The sequence below is a fragment of the Phocoena phocoena genome, chromosome 4 (assembly GCF_963924675.1).
Source record: "Phocoena phocoena chromosome 4, mPhoPho1.1, whole genome shotgun sequence".
In the NCBI taxonomy this organism is placed as follows: Eukaryota; Metazoa; Chordata; class Mammalia; order Artiodactyla; family Phocoenidae; genus Phocoena; species Phocoena phocoena.
Genome location: NC_089222.1, coordinates 51,618,757 through 51,638,580, shown reverse-complemented (window position 1 = coordinate 51,638,580; position 19,824 = coordinate 51,618,757). Strand labels below are relative to the sequence as shown.

Sequence of the window (19,824 nt, the reverse complement as noted above, 5' to 3'; positions counted from 1 at the left end):
AAAGAGCTTGAGGTGCTCAAAATAATCATACTCTGTCATAATGTAAAATGCCAAAAGGCTTGTAAACATATGTACATTAGCAAACATTTCAGCGTTGATTTCAATGCAAATCCATTTCCTCTCTTACAGCTATGAGAGAATATTAAAATATAGGGCAGCTTACACATTTACGTATATGTAAAAGGAAATAATTGCATATATAAGGAAGGTTTACTTTTGCCAGGTAATTCATAACTTCACTAATTTTGTATGCTAACTTTAACTCTGCTTCATCTTATTTCCCTTCTCTTATTGTCTCTCTGCCTCTTAGATCTTACTCAAATTTGTTTTATCTGCCTCTATTATATTTATCTATTTCATCTGCCTTAAATCTTTTTTGATGCAAGTTAGAACAAAAAGTATTAAAGAATTAATCAAGTAATCAAGGTAGTTCAAACTTCATAAGCTCTCTGAAAACAGCTTATACATTCTTTTTCTCTTTTCTGTAGACTAAAATTCTCCTTAGGAAAACCTATTTCTAATTTTTTTGTGTGTGAATTCTCTCTTAAATGCCCATGATTGAAAATTATAACTTGCTAATAACTGAATTTCAAACTTAGAAATTATAGTATTATTTGACTAAAAATCATTTTATACAGCAGACACAGCACTTTCCACTAGGAGCTGTTCGAAAGCCTCTTAAATCTTGGGTCACTCTTATATACTTGTTTATGTTTTGTTTAATAATTATAATAATAATGCATGGTAATTAAATAAAAGTTGGAAAATACAGAAAAGAATAAACAAAATTAAAAGCACCTATAATATATCTCACAGAGAAATTACTGCTCACTTTTCACTGTATCTTACTATTGCTCTTTTTCGTGCTACAGTTCACTCATATGAACAACACGGGAGGAAATGTTGATGCCAGTGTCTGGTTTTACCTAATTTTCCTCTGCCCTGACGGAGGCCAGTCTTCCCTACACAATCAACCATACACTAATTCTGTCTTTTTCATTCACAAACACATTCTCACATACACAATGCCGGTTTCTACCTGGATGAGGTCCGATAAGGAAGGAGTGTATTTAATAGTGTTATAATCCGTTCTTACCTTGTCTTTCACATGTCTTTATTTCTATCTGTTATCTCACCTAGCTTATCAAAATGTTCTCCTTTTGCTTCCCTTAAGTCAGCCTTCTACATATGCCTATATAAAAAGCTTCTGTTTTTAACTCCTGTGGCATAAGAACAGGTTGTGTCTAAGTCTTACCTAAAAGCTTCATTTAAAGCACGCGCACCTTCTTCCCATATTTATTGATCTACAGCCACAAGACTAATCTACAAAGAAACAAATGCCCTTTTGAACTGATGTCTCTCTATTTATATGTGGTGCCCCTAATTCTTCCCTCTCATCCTTGGTCTATGAATACTTCATTCAGGGTGCCAAAGGTGGCATTGAAAACAATAACTGATGAGGGAGACAGAAATATATTCCCTTACACGATGATAAATTTCACTACAGTATGGAAGTAATTACATCTGGTTTTATAAGGTATAATTATTTTGAGATTTAAACTAGCCCTACACTCCTTAGAAAGTTTACCTGTTTTACTTAGGATCTCTTCCACATTTGTCTACTTAGAATGAAACAACGGAAGTAAGCTAACGTGAAAACACTGTCAGGTACTTGTTACTGAGATTAAGTAGAACGTGACACAGCACGTGTGATCGAAGAAGGAACACTTCTGTCATGAAGTAGTAATAGAAAAGAGATGACAAAACATCCTGTCCTTGCTAAGCAAAAGATAAGAGAAGGTCTACCCTATCGCTCCTAGCAGAAAGACCAGCTGCCATGCAACGCCCTGACAGAAAACTCGGCGTCTCACTCTTTCACGGCAAACGTCTTTGAACATTACCTTGCAAGTCTGCGTCACTTGACTTCGGACTGCTTCTTGCTCGCCGCTCTGTTTTCTTAACGCCCGGCCCACCGCTGCCTCCTCCCCCGCCTCCGCCGCCGCCACCACCACTGTGGCCCTTCCCGTAGCCGTTGTACACGGTTGTGCAGTTGCTCTTGTAGATCGAAGAAGGAGGGCTGTTGAGGCGATTCTGGCGGTCAATCTGGCGGTCTTTCAGCTTTTTGTGCGGAGGCTTGCTGTACTGGTCTTCTCGGGTGATATAACTCGACATTCCATAGAGTGGTATAATTTCTAAAATGATGATTATGACAAATGCAAGCTCAGTCTACGTTTCCAATAACAAATTATTACAGGGTCAAATGACCTGATGCCTGAAGGAAGAAGTTTAACATATTACTAAATACAGTATAAAAGCGATAGGCAGATTACACATGTTTAAAATATTCCCATTCATTTCTAACCAATAAAGGAATAATTAATCATTAAAAAACTATACTGTATGTTCAGAAATGTTCCAGAAATTATGGGAAATACTGAAGAAGGGTTACTGTCCACCAGGAGTTCATATTTTAGTTGAATAGATAACTAAGCTTGATTTTGCCTGTTATTTTTAGTAGTTGCAACATACAAAAAAAGTTAGAATTAACAAATAAAATACCCCCTTAAGTAATGTGTTCTTAGAATCAAGATACTTGAAAGTATGCTTATCCTTACAGACAGAATAGCATTTCTATCAGAAAGTATATAGCAACTAGAATATAAGGAGTTATTTGTGCCACCTAGAAGAGCCAACATTTGAACAAAACCTACTAAAATGAAAAGATGAGAAATTTCCATTAAAAATAATCAAAGCTCACAGAATCAGGGGAAATGTTCAAGGAGATCTTGTAGTGATAAATATAAGCCATCTCTGGAACCTGGTGCCAAGCATAATAATCTACGGTCATAAACTAGTATTTTGGGGTAATCAGGAGGTAAGACAAACTGACTAGTAGAATGTCACCTGGCTTCACTATCCATATTTTTACATGGCTCAAAAGAAAATGGGAGCCTGCAAAATAATCTCACCATCTTAAGGGAAAACATTTATTTTAAATTTAAATTTTTTAAGCAATTAAAAATTCTATTTAGACATTAATAAAAATGGTAATGTATAACACAGACACTGCGTCCTTCCACGTTTATAAGAAAAAAAGGCCCCACGCGCACAGAGTGACCATTCAAATCTGAGTATTTCTGAGCATGATTAGGGAGCATTTCTAATTATTTCTCTTGACACGAGACCTAAACCAGCACTGTCCTAGGCACACCAGGAATGTATGGTCACCCTATATAACTTAATGACTAATGTTTCAATTGTTCAATGGTAAAGCTCCACTTTTCATTTTCTTTCTGTTCACATAGCTTGAGGAAGACCTTTAAAAAGCAAATCTTTACAAGATAACCAATCTGCACTAGAGAAACACAATCCTATTCAAAAAGTGCATGCCCAAATAAATTATGTCTAAACATATACAAAAAGAATGGTAAAAAGGCTTTAAATATCACAACGCATTACACTTGAGACTTAAAATATTCACCATGGGTACTGATAGAATAATATTTTAAAACATCAAGAACTTTTAAACTCACATGGTTTGGGAAATTAAATGTTTAAATTGCTTTTAGGTGTATGCACACTGAGAACTAAGGTAAGACAATATATAAAAGGCTTTTTATTTATAAAGCCAAGGATTTTTGTTTTCCGCTTTCTTTAATTTGGAATCAATGAAGGCACTTTTATTTTACATTATTGCTCTATGTTATTTTAATGAAATTAAACCAAAATACCCTATTCAATGAAGACAATATAATTTCTCTTTTTGCTTAATTCTAACGATGACTTAAATCATACTGTTGTATAAAATTGCAGAGGACACCATTCACAAAACAGTAACTATGTGGCATCCTACTAAAAGACTGCTGAAATAAGGCAGGTCAGACACTCTTCATCAAGCAATGAGTCAGTAGCCAAGGCTTTTCACACTGTCATTAAGCTCAGACCCAACCAGAAAACTCTGACAAATACTCAAATACTTAATGTGTACTGTGTCAGAGTACTGAATACTTTTTTAAAAACTATACTTAATTAACTGAATTTTTTCAGTTTTTATCAAAATGTTTTCATGGAACATGCCCAGTCTGATGTTTTGGAGTGTTATGCTACTAGGCAAAAAGCCTTTAGCAATAGGAAGCTATTGATGCCTCCATGCAATTAAAGTATTGATTCGTCTTTTGCTATCATCTCTCCATACTCCATTATAATAGCACCTGATTCTTTTGAATTATATTAAATTTCTTTCTAACTACTACAACTACAAAAAATCAAATTCTATCCCTAAGTTACAACAGGACACAGGGTATTTCACTTAAAATACTCATCTCAAATTTTTCTTTTGTTAATAAGAAAATATTCCAATGTGATATAAACATACAGGGGGAAATATATATATATATATATATATATATATATATATATACACATATATATACATAAAGTGGATGAGAGAAGGTAAGGTGATAACTTCCTCCAAAACTAACAGGCATTTCTCATACAATTTATCTGTAAACCAATGTAATAAGTGTTTGAAACAATAAAACACTTCAATTCACAGTCAGACACAGAAGAAAATCCCTTTGCAAAGTCCTAGAGGTTGAAGTCTAATTTTATCCTCACTTATCTGGTTTCTTAGTATCCATTTTGATAGAGAAGGGCTTTAGACTAAACCAACACCAAGGCCAAAACTAAAAAAAAATAATGTCGGTATCTCTGAGACTCTTTTTCATTTCAAGGTAAATATTTGCCTAACAACCAGTGAAACTGTGGCTGCACTAATGGCTATTCTTAAACTAAAAACAGCGTTCAGGAAGACCACACCAACAGTCAGGGGATTTGGAGTTCGCCAAGATTGCAACAGAGCATCCAAGAAACCAAAAGTTTACGAAGACCTCGCAGTCTTCTATCACTGGAAAAGGGGCACAAAACCCTTTGTAAATTCCCTTCTACTGCTAGACCATATGGATGCCTAAGAAATAATGTGCTGCAGTTCTGTCCTGGGCCATGCTCACATAAAAATATGTTATCAGGACATGGGAACATATGATAGGTTACTGCCTCTTTTCTGAAATAAGAAGTGGCTCTCCCACTACCTGCTCTCTGTGGCGTGGGATGAGGGCAGAATTTGAAAACATATAAAGAAAGAAAGAGTTGCAAGACACAATTCAAGACAAAGAAAGTTAGGAATTTACCATGAGCTTTATACAACAGATAGAACCTCTTCTACCATGTTTATTACAGAGGAAACAAAGCTGCTCACTGGCTCTGTCAAGCTACTTAAATGTTGTAACCAGTTCCAACAGCTCCCGATGCCAGCAATCTACTCACCTTGTTCACCATATATTGTAGGGGGAAGATGATGCTGAGGAAAAAACTGAGGCGGCATATCTCCAGGTCCAGTAACAGGTGGGTAGTAAGCTGTGTGTGAGTTATGAATAAAATGCGGGTGGTGAGTCAGGTAGGGGGGTAGGTGATGGGTTGGAGACATGGCCGAGGGGTAGCTTGGGGGGTAGCACTCAGGAGACTGGGGTGTGACCACCACCCGGCGGACTCCAGTATTGTCTTCAATCACCTAAAGAAAACAGCAGAAAGAATGCAGTATGCATTATTAGTAAATATCCTGTGAATGTATACGATATTTAATTACTTCCTCCTTAACTTTAATCTTCTCTCCTCCATAGGGAAAAAAAAAAAAATTAGTGCATGTTGAATTCTTATTCTCTAATTCAACTAGTTAAATGAATTTTAGCTGGTGGTTTTCCAGAAAGAGACTTTCTGGGCCACGTAAATATGCCTTAGAGGGCTGAGCTTCCACGTCTACCCCATAACACCCAACCCCATTCCTGCTTTAGCAAGCACAGTTCCATGACACTGGGGCTTCAGGAAACCAAGGTAACATTAACTTCAGAACCCATAATAGTACCTAAAGGTCATTTAATCTGGAACCAAGGTTGTGGATGAAATGAGGGATCCCAACCCTTCAAACACTTGAGCAATCCCAAACCGAGGACACCTTTGCTCCCAAGATGTCCTGACGATGTACCGAGCGTTGTGAAGGAGACATTGTGACCGGGGACCTCCTGTGCGCAGAGTGAGCCCATCAACATTCTATCTATACTTTCTTCAAATGATTTTTAAAAAATTCAACCAAGGAAGGTAACATAAGGCAGTACAAAGCCAATATTTATTGCCTCTGTGGCCAACTGCATGCTACCTGCTCTAGGAGCAAACAATTTTGTTGAGACACAAGATAAGAAAAAATACAACAGAAACCATAATCCAAAGGTAAAGCCTGGGGTACAGAGAACAAGAGCATGAAATGGCAGAATCAGAGCAGGCTTCAGGGACCTCAAAGAACTGGTAGGGCTGGGACAGGTGAGAGCATGGCCCCTGCATTAGGGCCCTGCAAAAAAAGGGGACAATGACGCCACAAGAATAAACCTAGAAGCCAGAACAAGGCTTCCAAAGAGACCAGATGGCCTAATCTAGCTTAAGACAATCAGGTACAGACACTGATAGGAAATTTTGTCTTAAAAAAAAAAAAACAAAACAAAAAAAACCCCTGAAAATTAAACTTGTGTATTGAAATAGACTTCTCATTACATCTCAGGAGGCTGATTATAGGTCAAAATAAAATGACTTAATCATGTCTAAAGCATTCTAATAAAAAAAATAATAGTAAGCTTTGTTTCCTAAAATACTGCTTGAGACAAAATGGCAAGTTTATCAACATTAGTCTGTACTTCAGTGAACAAGATAGGTTTAATTTTAATTAATAGCCATTAATCTTTTTTTTTTTTTGCTGTACGCGGGCCTCTCACTGTCGTGGCCTCTCCCATTGTGGAGCACAGGCTCCGGACGCGCAGGCTCAGCGGCCATGGCTCACGGGTCCAGCAGCTCCGCAGCATGTGGGATCTTCCTGGACTGGGGCACGAACCCGCATCCCCTGCATTGGCAGGTGGACTCTCAACCACTGCGCCACCAGGGAAGCCCAAGAGCCATTAATCCTTATGTTAAGAAAAAAAAAAATCTTTGTTTATTAATGAACCTATTAATATAATAGCTTCAGAATTAACTACTATGTTAATAGTTTATTAATAAAGCAATAGTAACTCCTTAAAATTAAGATTCTGAGTCATACTCCCTACTAAAGCTCAGGATGTAGCTTTTTACATATTCTTTATTAAATGTAACCCCTTCCTGGCCTTGGCAAGTTAATCACATTAGCCTCATTTAGGCTGCTAAGTTACAGGTATATGTGAAATGGTGCTTAAACCATGACACTAGAAATTCTAATGTATACACTAATAATTACCATCAAAGCATCTTCTGTTTTTTTTCTTTATTGAATTATAGTTGATTTGCAATATTGTGTTAGTTTCTGTTGTACAGCAGTGATTCAATTATACATATGCATATATATGTATTCTTTTCCATTATAGTTTATTTCAGGATACTGAATATAGTTCCCAGTTCTATACAGTAGGACCTTGCTGTTTATCTATTTTATATATAGCATTGGGTTGGCCAAAAAGTTCCTTTAGTTTTTAAGTAAAAATAAAAGACATTTTTCATTTTCACCAAGAACTTTATTGAACAACGTATTCACTGTTTTGTTCCACTACCTTCTGCCATTTTTCAGGCAACTTCATAATTCCATCTTCCCAAAACTTTCTATTTTTTTTGACCAAAGAACTTTTCCAGGTGCCTTGTACAGTCTTCCAGGGAACTGAAATTTTTTCCATTAAGAGAATTTTGTAAAGACCGAAATAAGTGGAAATCTGAAGGTGCAATGTCTGGTGAATACAGAGGATGAATCAGAACTTCCCAGCCAAGCTGTAACAGTTTTTGCCTGGTCATCAAGGAAACATGCGGTTTTGCATTATCCTGATGGAAGATTCTGCATTTTCCCTTGACTAATTCCAGATGCTTTTCATCAGGTGCTGCTTTCAGTTGGTCTACTTGGGAGCAGTTCTTGTTGGAATTAATCCTTTGGTTCTCTGGAAGGACCTCGTAATAGAGGACTCCCTTCCAATCCCACCATATATACAACATCCCCTTCTTTGGATGAAGACCGGCCTTTGGTTTGGTTGGTGGTGGCTCATTTCGCTTGCCCCACGATCTCTTCCATTCCACATCATTGTACAGTATCCACTTTTCACGCCTGTCACAATGTTTTAAAAACAGAACATTTTCGATATGTTTCAGTAGAGAATCCCGTGAGGTGATATGGTCAAGAAGGTTTTTTGCACTTAATTTATGTGGAACCCAAACATCAAAGCGATTCACATAGCCAAGCTGATGCAAATGATTTTCAATGCTTGATTTGGATATTTTGAGTATGTCAGCTATTTCCTATGTGGTATACGTTGATTGTTTTCAATTAATGTCTTGATTTGGACGCTATCAACTTCAACTGGTCTACCCAACAGTGGAACACCGTCCAGCCAGAAATCTCCAGCACGAAACTTCGCAAACCACTTTTGACACGTTCGATCAGTCGCAGTACCTGCTCCATACACTGCAGAAATTTTTTGTGTTTAAGTTGCATCTTTACCTTTCTTGAAACAATAAAGCATAATATGCTGACAATGTTGCTTTTTCTTCCATCTTCAATATTAAAATGGCTATGCAAAAATTCACCAATTTTGATTTTTTTTTTTTTAATGCACGCTGATATGACAGCTGTCACAATACAATCTAACATTGTTTTGAATGAAGTTAAAGACAACTAAGTGCTACTCGAGCCAGCTTACAAGAAAACCAGACAAACTTTTTGGTCAACCCAATAGTTTGTATCTGCTAATCCCCAAACCCTAATTTATCCCTCCTCCACCACCCTCGCTTTCCCCTTTGGTAACCACAAGTTTGTTTTCTATGCCTGAGTCTGTTTCTGTTCTGTAAGTAAGTTTATTTGTATCCTACTTCAGATTTCACATATAAGTGATATCATGCGATATTTGTTTTTGTCTGGCTTACTTCACTTAGTATGATAATCTCTAGGTCCATGCATGTTGCTGCAAATGGCATTATTTCATTCATTTTTTTTTTTTTTTGGCTGACTAGTATTCCACTGTGTATATATACCACATCGTCTTTATCCATTCATTTGTCGATGGACATTTAGGTTGATTCCATGTTTTGGCTACTGTATATAGTGCTACTATGAACACTGGGGTCCGTGTATCTTTTCGAATTACAGCTTTCTCCAGATATATGTCCAGCAGTGAGATTGCTGGATCATACGGCAACTCTATTTTTAGTTTCTTAAGGAACCTACATACTGTTTTCCATAGTGGCTGCACCACTTTACATTCCCAGCAACCGTGTAGGAGGGTTCCCTTTTCTCCACACCCTCTCCAGCCTTTGTTATTTACAGACTTTTTAATGATGGCCATTCCGACCAGTGTGAGGTGATACCTCTTTGTAGTTTTGATTTGCATTTCTCTAACAATTAGTGATGTTGAACATCTTTTCATGTGCCTATTGGCCATCTGTATGTCTTCTTTGGAGAAATGTCTATTTAGGTCTTCTGCCCATATTTTGATTGGGATTTTGTTTGTTTTTTGTTGTTGTTATTGTTATTGAGTTGTATGAGCTGTGTGTATATTTTGGAAATTGAGCTCTTGTAGGTTGCATCAGTTACAAATATTTTCTCCCCTTCCAGAGGTTGTCTTTTTGTTTTGTTTATAGTTTCCTTTGCTGTGCAAAAGCTTATAAGTTTGATTAGGTCCCATTTGTTTATTTCAAGCATCTTCTATTTTGTCTAACACACAGAGCATGAATATGGTAGCACATTTTTTATAATTTTAGTATAAATACGGGTTTTTCTTACCATCTCATATAAACATGCATTATTCTATAGTGTCTTCTTTCCCTCGGCCCTGCCACTAGCTATTAAGAAAAAAGTAAGGCATATTCCAGATGTCCCTCTTTCATACAATCTTCTTTCAATCCCGTGCTAGACAATGGAAGGGCACAGAAGCAAAAGTACTTGTTTTCTAGAAGCCTACAACCTACATTATTTCAGTCAACGTAAAACTTCCAATGATCAAGCAGCCTATACAGACTTGACTGAGGTAGTACAAGAAGAACAGGGATCTCACTAAATATGAAGAACAACCCTGGGCTTGTAAACAGGGGTAGTTACAATGAAGAGAAATTACTTTCATTTCATCATATAGTTTCTGACTGGTTAAAGTGCTTAAAAAAAAAAGTTGGGCAAAAAGCACTAACAAAAGTAAGAATTCCAGTCAAGGGGAAAAAAAAAAAAAACAAAAGAGATACAGAGCTGAAACATTATCTTTTTACTACTATATTTTATAAGAATAATATGTCCACTAATTACAAAAATTAATAAATCTGAAGTATAAATTACTATTCACCAAAAAATAGATTTCCAGTTAGAGAACTAAGTAGCTTCCTGAAACCGCAAACTGCCTGCATATATGAAGACTGTTTGATAGTCCCATATGTAATTATCTTAAATTATTCTGTGCTATTTGTGAAAGAAGTCTATTTACATGTACAAGTGTGAGGGGATACTTTTGGAAACCTGCTCCTTGCCAATCAAAGCCTACCTTATGACTAAAAATATTTTTATGAAATGAAATATTCTGAAATAATCAGAAACAAAAATCAAAAAATTTGTACCGAGTATTTTGTTTATTGTTCTTCCATAACACAAACTGTAGCATATTTAATTATCAAATGCAGTTTTGATCTAAGGAAATTATGCCTATGTTCCTCCAAAGTCTGAGGAGCGATAATAACGCACAAGATAATAAGCAACTCAGGAAACGGTGGCAATAACATTCTTTAAAAAATACGGTTCATAAAGAAATATATTACTGTAGCAGAAGAATTCAGACATCAGAAAGAGTTCAGTCTAAAAATCCTGAGACAATAAAAATGTGCCTTTAGTCTTCATAAACGACCATGGAAAAGACAATTCATTTCCTTTTGGGGTGAGTGAAATTGGGACAATGTCCAGAGGCAGACAAATCACCTGTACTCAATTCAACAACTATTTCCTGATACATACTATGAGCTAAGCACTGGATATTCAAAAGTGGGAAAAAAATAGGTGCTAAACATTAAGATTTATCTAGCGTAAAAACAAAGAGAAAAATTAGCTTGAGTCCTAGTGAGTTCTGTTCAGAAATCTGAACAAAGTACTGTTTTTTCAGAAATGAAAACCAAGTATTCTTCATCTAGATTTTTTTCCCCTGTGACTCAACGGAACACTCACCTTCTCCAGAGAGCACAGATCCTTGGAAAACATCACTGTGCCAGGTCCTCAAGGCTGCCACCTGTTATGGACTGAATTATGTGTCCTCCTCCCTGCCCCGCACCAATTCATATATTTATGTCCTAACCCGCAGTACCTCAGCATGTGACTGTATTTGGAGATAGGGCCCTTAATGAAGTAATTATGGTAAAATGAGGTCATATGGGTGGGTCCTAATCAGACATGACTGATATCCATATAAGAAAAGGAAATTAGGACACAGACAGGCAGAGGGAAGACCATGTGAGGACAGCAAAGGAAGAAGGCCATCAACAAGCCAATGAAAGAGGCCTTAAAAGAAACCAAACTGATAGCCTGAGGAACTGTGAGGAAATAATTTCTGTTGTTTAAGCCGCCCAGTCTATGACACTTTGTTATGGTGGCCTTAGCAAATTAACACGCCACCTCTCAGAGCCTCCTATCTTAAGTTCTACCATTCTTGTCCGCTTAAAACAAAAACAAAAAACAAAGCAAACAGCCCCCCCTGCACCGCAAAAACCAAAAAAACCTCTCTTCAAAAAGTAATGCATTTATCCTCCTGGACTAAAACCCAGCCACCTTTCTCTAGCTAAGTAAGGAAGAAAGCTTGATGGCAAACAGCAGCTAGTTTGAATCTTTATCACGTCCTTTTATTCTACTCAATAAGTATTTACTGAGGAACTTCTATGTGCCTAGTGCCCTCTGCTATCCTGTGGCTTATACACATGGATGAGAGGCTAGAAAATGAGGCACAAAAGGTTAAACAGAGAGAATGTATGCCTTCCTCACACCAGTGTTTTTAGAAGTATGACCAAGAGAACTGCTAAAACAAAATGAGATAGCCTGGGGGCAACAGCAAGAGGGAGAGCTAATGGGAGCAGCAGGGAGGGAGAGGAGAAAGCAAGTCACAGCCAGTGCCTGTGGCCTGCCAGCTGCTTGTCACCTGTTACCTCATGTGACTTCCTCAACTACTGGAGAACTAGATATTAGCATCCCGTTGTACATGAGAAAACCAACGCACAGCATGATTAAAATGTACAACTGGTTCAACTGCAGAACCAGATTTCATTCTGGTCTATACTCCCAAGTTTTCATTATGTAAAGAATCATACAGGAGTTAGGTATGCTGCGAAATAAATATGTAAATAATGAACCGTTAGAAATAGGTTATTAAGAGATGTGAAAGGATTCAAGATACAAACAATATTTACTGAATACCTGCTGCTCTGCTTTAATATCTTCTACCTGAAATAAGGCAGCAGCATGTTAAGGTCCTGGAACAGTAACTGATACATAATAGATAAACCTTACCTAGCAATTACTACTATTACCACCTCACTAAATCTTCCCAACAACCCTGGGAGGCAAATACAGTTACCCCCATTTGAGACAGAAAAGGAATGAAGCTCAGTAAAGTTAAGCTAACACACACAAGGTCAGAGAGCTATGGGAGGAATTGGCGGGGGAGGGAGGTGGGGTGCAATTTTGAGTCCGAGAACTAAAATGGACATCTTAAAGACACTTATGTTTTGATGATCCTTTCTCGTGTTGACAGAGAAGGTAGTTCTTCTCCTTATTGAACTGAAACGCTCCACAGGAATTTTAACAAAACTCCTCAGTTCCTAAAACTCTCTCCTTCTACTTCTTCTGGGCTGCAAACAACAAGAATCAAAAGAGCTTCAATGGTAGGAGGCAAAAGAAAAATTTTAACAGGCTGCCCCAATGGCCAGTGATGATCCCAGATGTGGGCAGAACAGACTGCATGTGGACACACGTGAGCCCGCGTGCATGCAGGTAGCGTGCAAATCGGGACTGCTTGAGCGAGCTGCTGCACACAGAAAACTGGGACCTAATGTGTTTGTGAAAGTTAGGCTCAGACTCACTTCCTAACTGTGGCCAACATACTTAAAAGAGGGCTCCCAGGCTATTCTGGTAAGGGAAGAAGTCTCAGCTAAAACTGAGCAGTGAACAAGGAGAAGAAAAGTCTGGGCAACATGAAACAGCTGCATGGACAGAGGGACGGGCAGGCAAACAGTCCAGGCTTCTGCCAGCCAGACTGGTGCTCACCTCTCCACCAGCATCTCTATCCTGTAATGCAGATTACAGATCTGTGTCTCCCACCAACTCCAAGACCCTCAAGATACCCGGGTACACAGGGGGCTCTCAATATATGTTAGCTAACCAACAAATGAATGGAAAAGCAAGCAAAAAAAATTTTTTTTCTCTTTTAGATTTGATGTCTAGAAAAAGTTATTAACACATTCTTTATCAAATTCAACCCACCCCATAATTCAGGTATATATCTTAGTTTAGACATCATACTCTAAAGTTTCAGAAAATCTAAACTCAATTCCAGATCTGTTATCCTTGACACTCTCATTTTAAATAAGTATGATTTTACTATAAGAAAGACACAGAAAATTTACACATTTCCTATATAAGTTCTACTTCAAATCCAAATGCAGTTGAGTGATTTTACTTTATCCTCACCAACCAGGAATAAGGAAGCATTATTTCTCACCTTTCCTTTCTGCACTGACTCCTCACTCTGTATTTTCTAATATAGTAAACAATACGAAAGAGTACAAGTTTGTTCTTCACGGAGGGAGAGACTTAAAACATACGGACTGTACTTTCTCCAGCCCAATCCCCTTTTTGCTCCTATAGATGGATGAAACTCCTACAACCATCACCAAGTACCTTAGAAGAAAGAGAAAATTAGGATAAAGGAATATTCAAAGGGCAACCAAAGAACTACAGGAGCCAAGTAGTGATTCTATTTTACAGATGAAGTTACTTGACTTAAAAACGTGGCAGGATTCAATGTATTTCTCAAATCTCCCGACTTACTTTTCTGTCCGTTCAAACTTAATAATCATAACTGTGGCTGAAAACATCAAATGTTACTTCTCAATCTCCTTTCTCTTCACATCTGTTACAGCCCAACACTGATGAAATACTATCTGCTCTTTCCAGTGTAACAATATCATGAATGGTCTGAGACAATAAACCCTCTAGGTTTAGGACCAGCTCCTCTTGCCACATAGCATGGTTATTTTTGTAGCAGAATGGAAAAATAAATTATTGGTGACATTTCTGGGTTTCTAAAAGCCCTTTATATAATATCAAAGGATTATCCTGCAGAGGAGTTGCAGATTGATAATCAACATCCTCTCTGAATCAAGAAAAGAAAAAGTTCCTTGAAAATTCCAGCTACTTTTCTGAAACAGTTCTTGCCAATGATTAAGTAAACAACTAATTTCATATGCTTCACAGGTAACCAAACTTAAGGATTTAAGTAATAAGGCGATTCATGAATGAATAAAAATTCCCCAAACATTTTACCCCCACACTCATTTATACCTAGAAACCTTAAATTTTCCATTGGTGCGTAATTTTTAATGCACATGCCAACTTCAGGCAATGGCTAAGGTATAGAGTGACAAGGGAATGGTTAGATCCAGATAACAAATCTGAGGTTGCTAAACGGGGAATCACAAGTTGAAGGTACTGATATGGCACTTGTCTTCAGTATTTTAGAGCATGAATCTTACAGACAAACTTGTACAGAGGTGACCATACGACCCAACAATCCCACTACTGGGCATATACCCTGAGAAAACCATAACTCAAAAAGAGTCATGTACCACAACGTTCATGGCAGCTCTATTTACAATAGCCAGGAGATGGAAACAACCTAAATGTCCATCATCGGATGAATGGATAAAGAAGATGTGGCACATATATACAATGGAATATTACTCAGCCATAAAAAGAAACGAAATTGAGTTATTTGTAGTGAGGTGGATGGACCTAGAGTCTGTCATACAGAGTGAAGTAAGTCAAAAAATGGTCATGAAGAACCTAGGGGCAAGACAGGAATAAAGACACAGACATGCTAGAGAATGGACTTGAGGATATGGGGAGGGGAAGGGTAAGCTGGGACAAAGTGAGAGAGTGGCATTGACATATATACACTACCAAATGTAAAATAGATAGCTAGTGGGAAGCAGCCGCACAGCACAGGGAGATCAGCTCTGTGCTTTGTGACCACCTAGAGGGGTGGGATAGGGAGGGTGGGAGGGAGGGAGACGCAAGAGGGAGGAGATATGGGGATATACGTATATGTATAACTGATTCACTTTGTTATAAAGCAGAAACTAACACACCATTGTAAAGCAATTATACTCCAATAAAGATGTTAAAAAATAAATAAATAAAAAGAGGTGACCAGTATAAGGAGATACCCTCATAAATGGCAAGCCTCACTCTGGTGGCTTTATATGTACTAACACTTTTATACACAGAAAAACCACTCACACTTACATAAATCTTTAATCTGGAAAAAGGAGCACAACTAGGGCAAATATAAATGAAATCAACTTTCAGTACTTTACTAAACAGACAGGGCTCTTTCCAGGTGACTGTCGAGTGATTTATAACTAAAACCACTGAAGGCTGGAGAGGAGTATGGAAACAAGTACATCTTCTGTGGTATCTCTTTTAATCCAACGTCTTCAGTAAAGTATGTAATGCTATATAGCTGAGGGGACATTAAGAAGGAAGCCCAGCAAGGTTTGAGACACATCTTATGAACCACAGAATTGCTGTTGGGTCCTCAGCTGCTGCCAGCTCCATTACCACATCTTTGCTACCCTAGCTTGAGGGGCAGTTGCCCCCAGTTTGAGGGACAGAGAGGCCCTATTTAGAGAGAGCTAAGTAACTTAATAACGTATAAAGTGCTCGGCACATAACTCGCATAATACTCAGAAGATCCTCGAACATAGGCAACATCATAGTCCTAAATTCTGGATTAAGAATCTTCAGGAGCAATTAAGTAATTAACCTAAGGCCAGCTAAATGGGTGACAAGATTCATACCCAAGCACTCTCACTAGAAATGCTGTGCCTTTTGTCATATTTTATTGTATATTACCAACCTAAATACCAAAAAGAACCACATCTGAAGATCAAAAATCAAATCTAATACTCCCCAGGATATGTACGGAGCATGAGAACATTGGACAAGTGAAAAGAGTTACATCCATAGAGTTTCAATTAATAAAATGGACCAAACAATTATTTCAGACTAGATGGAAATGCTGTTTTAAGGAACAGAATATTTGTTGGAAGATAAACAGTAAGTAGCAATCTGATGGCTTAATTTGTGCCAAACTGAGCTGCCTTTAAGATATTAATAACAAACAACAAGGTCCTACTGTATAGCACAGAGAACTATATTCAATGTCCTGAGATAAATCATAATGGAAAAGAATGTTTTAAAAATGTGTGTATATATATATATATATGTATGTATGTATAACTGAATCACTTTGCTGTACAGCAGAGATTAACACAACATTGTAAACCAACTGTAAATCAACTGTAAATCAACTGTTCAATTTTTTTAAAAGATATTAATAAAGCTATTAATAGCAGGAATCAACGGGAATAACTGTTGCTGTTCCTCCAGCACCTCTCCATTGACCAGCACAGAAGACACAGCCAATAACATCTTTTCAGTGCAGCTTCTCGGACACATATACATCCATGGAAACACAGGCAGGCTGTTCTAGATTGTGTCTATGAATTGTATATTTTACACTTAAAAATGCTCATCAGTTTGGCAGTGGGTTCCATGGCACGAGAAAGGATTAAGAATCTGTGCTGTTGATAATCAGATATTTATTACAAAGCAAAACAACTGTAAGTCCAAGTTTGTAAACCTGATGAGTTTCAAAGAGTGTGTAGGAATATAACCACTTAACTTTGGTTCAGTTTTGTGCTCAAAGGTTGGGCAAATGTGATTTTCTAAGAAAAGTTGTCACATATGACAAAAGTGGGTTGCTAATTCAGAAAGACAGACTACAATAATTGTGTGATAAAATCATATAATGTAATGTGCATAATTTAATCCTTATCAATGATTCAGAAGTCATTTCTAGATGTGACATCTTCTCAATATTATTACTATGAAAATCAACTATCAAATCAACTATCATTTTTCTGTAGAAGTGAAGAATAGCATTCTACTCAATAGAATGCTAAATCCCAAAAAAGTGTGCCCCACTGTTTTGGTAATGATTGCTTACGGAAACTTACTTATATTCTCTCTTGGTCTCCTTCTTAAGGAGCAGTATGAACAGTACAGGAGAATCCTCTAATTTTAGATTAGAAAAGAACCTCAGAGATCCTCACTTTCCTTTGCCCTCCTCCCTCCACAAGATAAAAATGACTCTAAAAGTCAGCCAAATTTTAATAAATGCCTAGTATGTACTTGACACCTTTCAAGGAACTAGAGATACAGTGTTGAACAGGACACATATTTCATCCTGCTAATCCTGTGTTCTATTAGGTCACAATGCCAGGATCGTAGAAACAAAGTAAAGAAATCCAAGAGAAAATGCAGAACAGGGAGACAGAGGACTCAGAAAGAGAAAACTTGCACAATGCTTTGAGGGGAGGGTACATCTCTTTAATTTACCATCGCCAACCTTGTCTGTAATCGCTCCTCAGACAAAATAAGCCATAAAATGAAAATAAAGTTATTGTAAATCTGATGATGATAGAAACTAAAACAGAATGGGTATGTAAGTCCTCTGCTCTTTTCCACAGAAGCTCCCAACACCCATGCACACTCTGTGTGCACACACACTGTTCACTGTGAAACATCTTCCTAACTTCCTATTGAAAGGTCAATTTTTCCAGAGGATTTAAAGTTTTGAAAGAGATTCCTATTTTCTTATTATTGGCCGCCAAATGGGTCTGATTCTTGGTCTACCCAGGCACAGGGCAATGCCCCATGTTCCTTCCTGCTCATCATTTTTACAACGTTGAAGGTTGAAGCACAGCATTAGTTTAACACCAGGTTGTAATTACCAAAGGGAAGCAGTTGAAGCTAATGCTCATAGCTCAGCCGACCTGGCTGAACAAAATGTAGGAAAGCATTCCATGGCTTCCACCTAACAGGCCCCATTGTTTCTCCACAGGGCTCTGATTTCTGGCCAACTCTTAAAACAAGCCTCAGTGGAGAATGATCAACCAAACCAAAATTTCAACATGTTTTTAAATAGATTTCTTGTCTCTCCCCGGTCAAGAGAAATGGAATATATATAATTTCAACAGGTATTTACCCACTAACTAATCCCCAAAACAATGGAATGGGTTAAAGTGTGGACTTCTGCTATAACAACAGAAACACTTATTTTGACTACTCTGAAGTTTTTAGGTTACATCAATTAACCTGGAAAAAGAAGAGTGGTTTCTCAAATGATGGAATATTAACTTGGATGTTTCACTTTGTCTCTTCATATGCTTTTTAAATCTGGGGGTCTACATGAAACCTTTCCCTGTAACTTTTGAAAATGTTTCATAAATTACTATGGAAGCATGGAACATAAAACTCAAGGCATCTGCTTAAGAAATTTTTATATATAAATTCTTCAAAAGTTAATGATGAGGTTAAAAAAATTTAAGAAAAACTAGGGAAGTATACAATGAAAGGAAAAATTTGCTTCATATGGCATGATCTCAATGTGTATTGAGGAAGGCAAATTCTGCCAAACTTTCACTGAAATTGTTCTAACAGGCCTCTTCATTCTAATAGCTACCACGTAGTGAATGCCCACTGTGGAGTATACACCTTACATAGCATTTCTCTTAATTCTTCCCTCTGCCACATCAGGTAGGCATTCACCTATGTGGCAAAAGAGTTTGTATAAGCTACACAGAAATAGCCATGGTGGAATACGAAGGCAAAAGCCTTTTCAAGTAATGTCCATGTTCTTCCTAGCTCGCCCTCTTTTCCCATAGCTTCAACCCTAATGACACTAATGAATGCTTTTACATAATGGAAATAATGGTGATAAGTGGATAAGGCTAAATTAAATTCCCTCTCACCTAAATCCACTTTCTCACAGGTGGGGAAAAAAAACCCACAAAAACTCAGCCTGTATTTTCTCTCAAGTCGAAAATGTCAGATCACATTTTCCTCAAACCTCCCCCAGCCTCCCACCAAAAAGTAAAGCACAAAACACACACTCACACTACAACAAAGAAACGCTCACTATCTCAGAGAAGGTTCCACTGTTCTCCTGCCCTAGTCCACACTATCTCTAAAGCCCACAGGGTCAGTCCTTCCCAAACTAAGAAAACACAGGCTGTGCTGTTGACCGTGCGTCACAGCAGAGCTGTCTCAACTCCACGTTTGTCTTTCTATAAGATCATCTGCTCATTACTGACATTGGTATTTTGTCAACTTGATCAAGTTTATCAATTTATCTCTCAAGCACTTAAAGCTACTGAAGTATGGAATGAATGCTACAACCAAGAAATTCCCCATTGACTCGGTTTAGAGTGACTGTAATGTCTTTAATCATTTACTTGCCTCTCTCTTCAATTTTCTTACAATAATGTACCATCTCATATATGAGTAGCTAGGGTTTTAGTATTAGAGATGCACAGGTAGACACACCACACATCCACACTCACACTGTCAAAAAGCAATGTAACATGAAGTAAATACAGTTAATCCTTGAACAAGGTGGCCGTCAGGGGCAC

General features: G+C 37.6%; 1 protein-coding gene across 1 annotated transcript in view; it reads right to left on the bottom strand.

The window, feature by feature from the left end:
- FNDC3B (fibronectin type III domain containing 3B) overlaps positions 1-19,824 on the bottom strand; it is a 290,599-nt gene that overhangs the window by 143,058 nt on the left and 127,717 nt on the right. Inside the window, exons 4-5 of the mRNA XM_065876048.1 lie at positions 5,326-5,569; positions 1,902-2,192 (exon numbers count right to left, since the gene is read on the bottom strand). Of these exons, the coding sequence (XP_065732120.1) occupies positions 1,902-2,192; positions 5,326-5,569 (535 nt within the window). The remainder of the gene's footprint in view (positions 1-1,901; positions 2,193-5,325; positions 5,570-19,824) is intronic.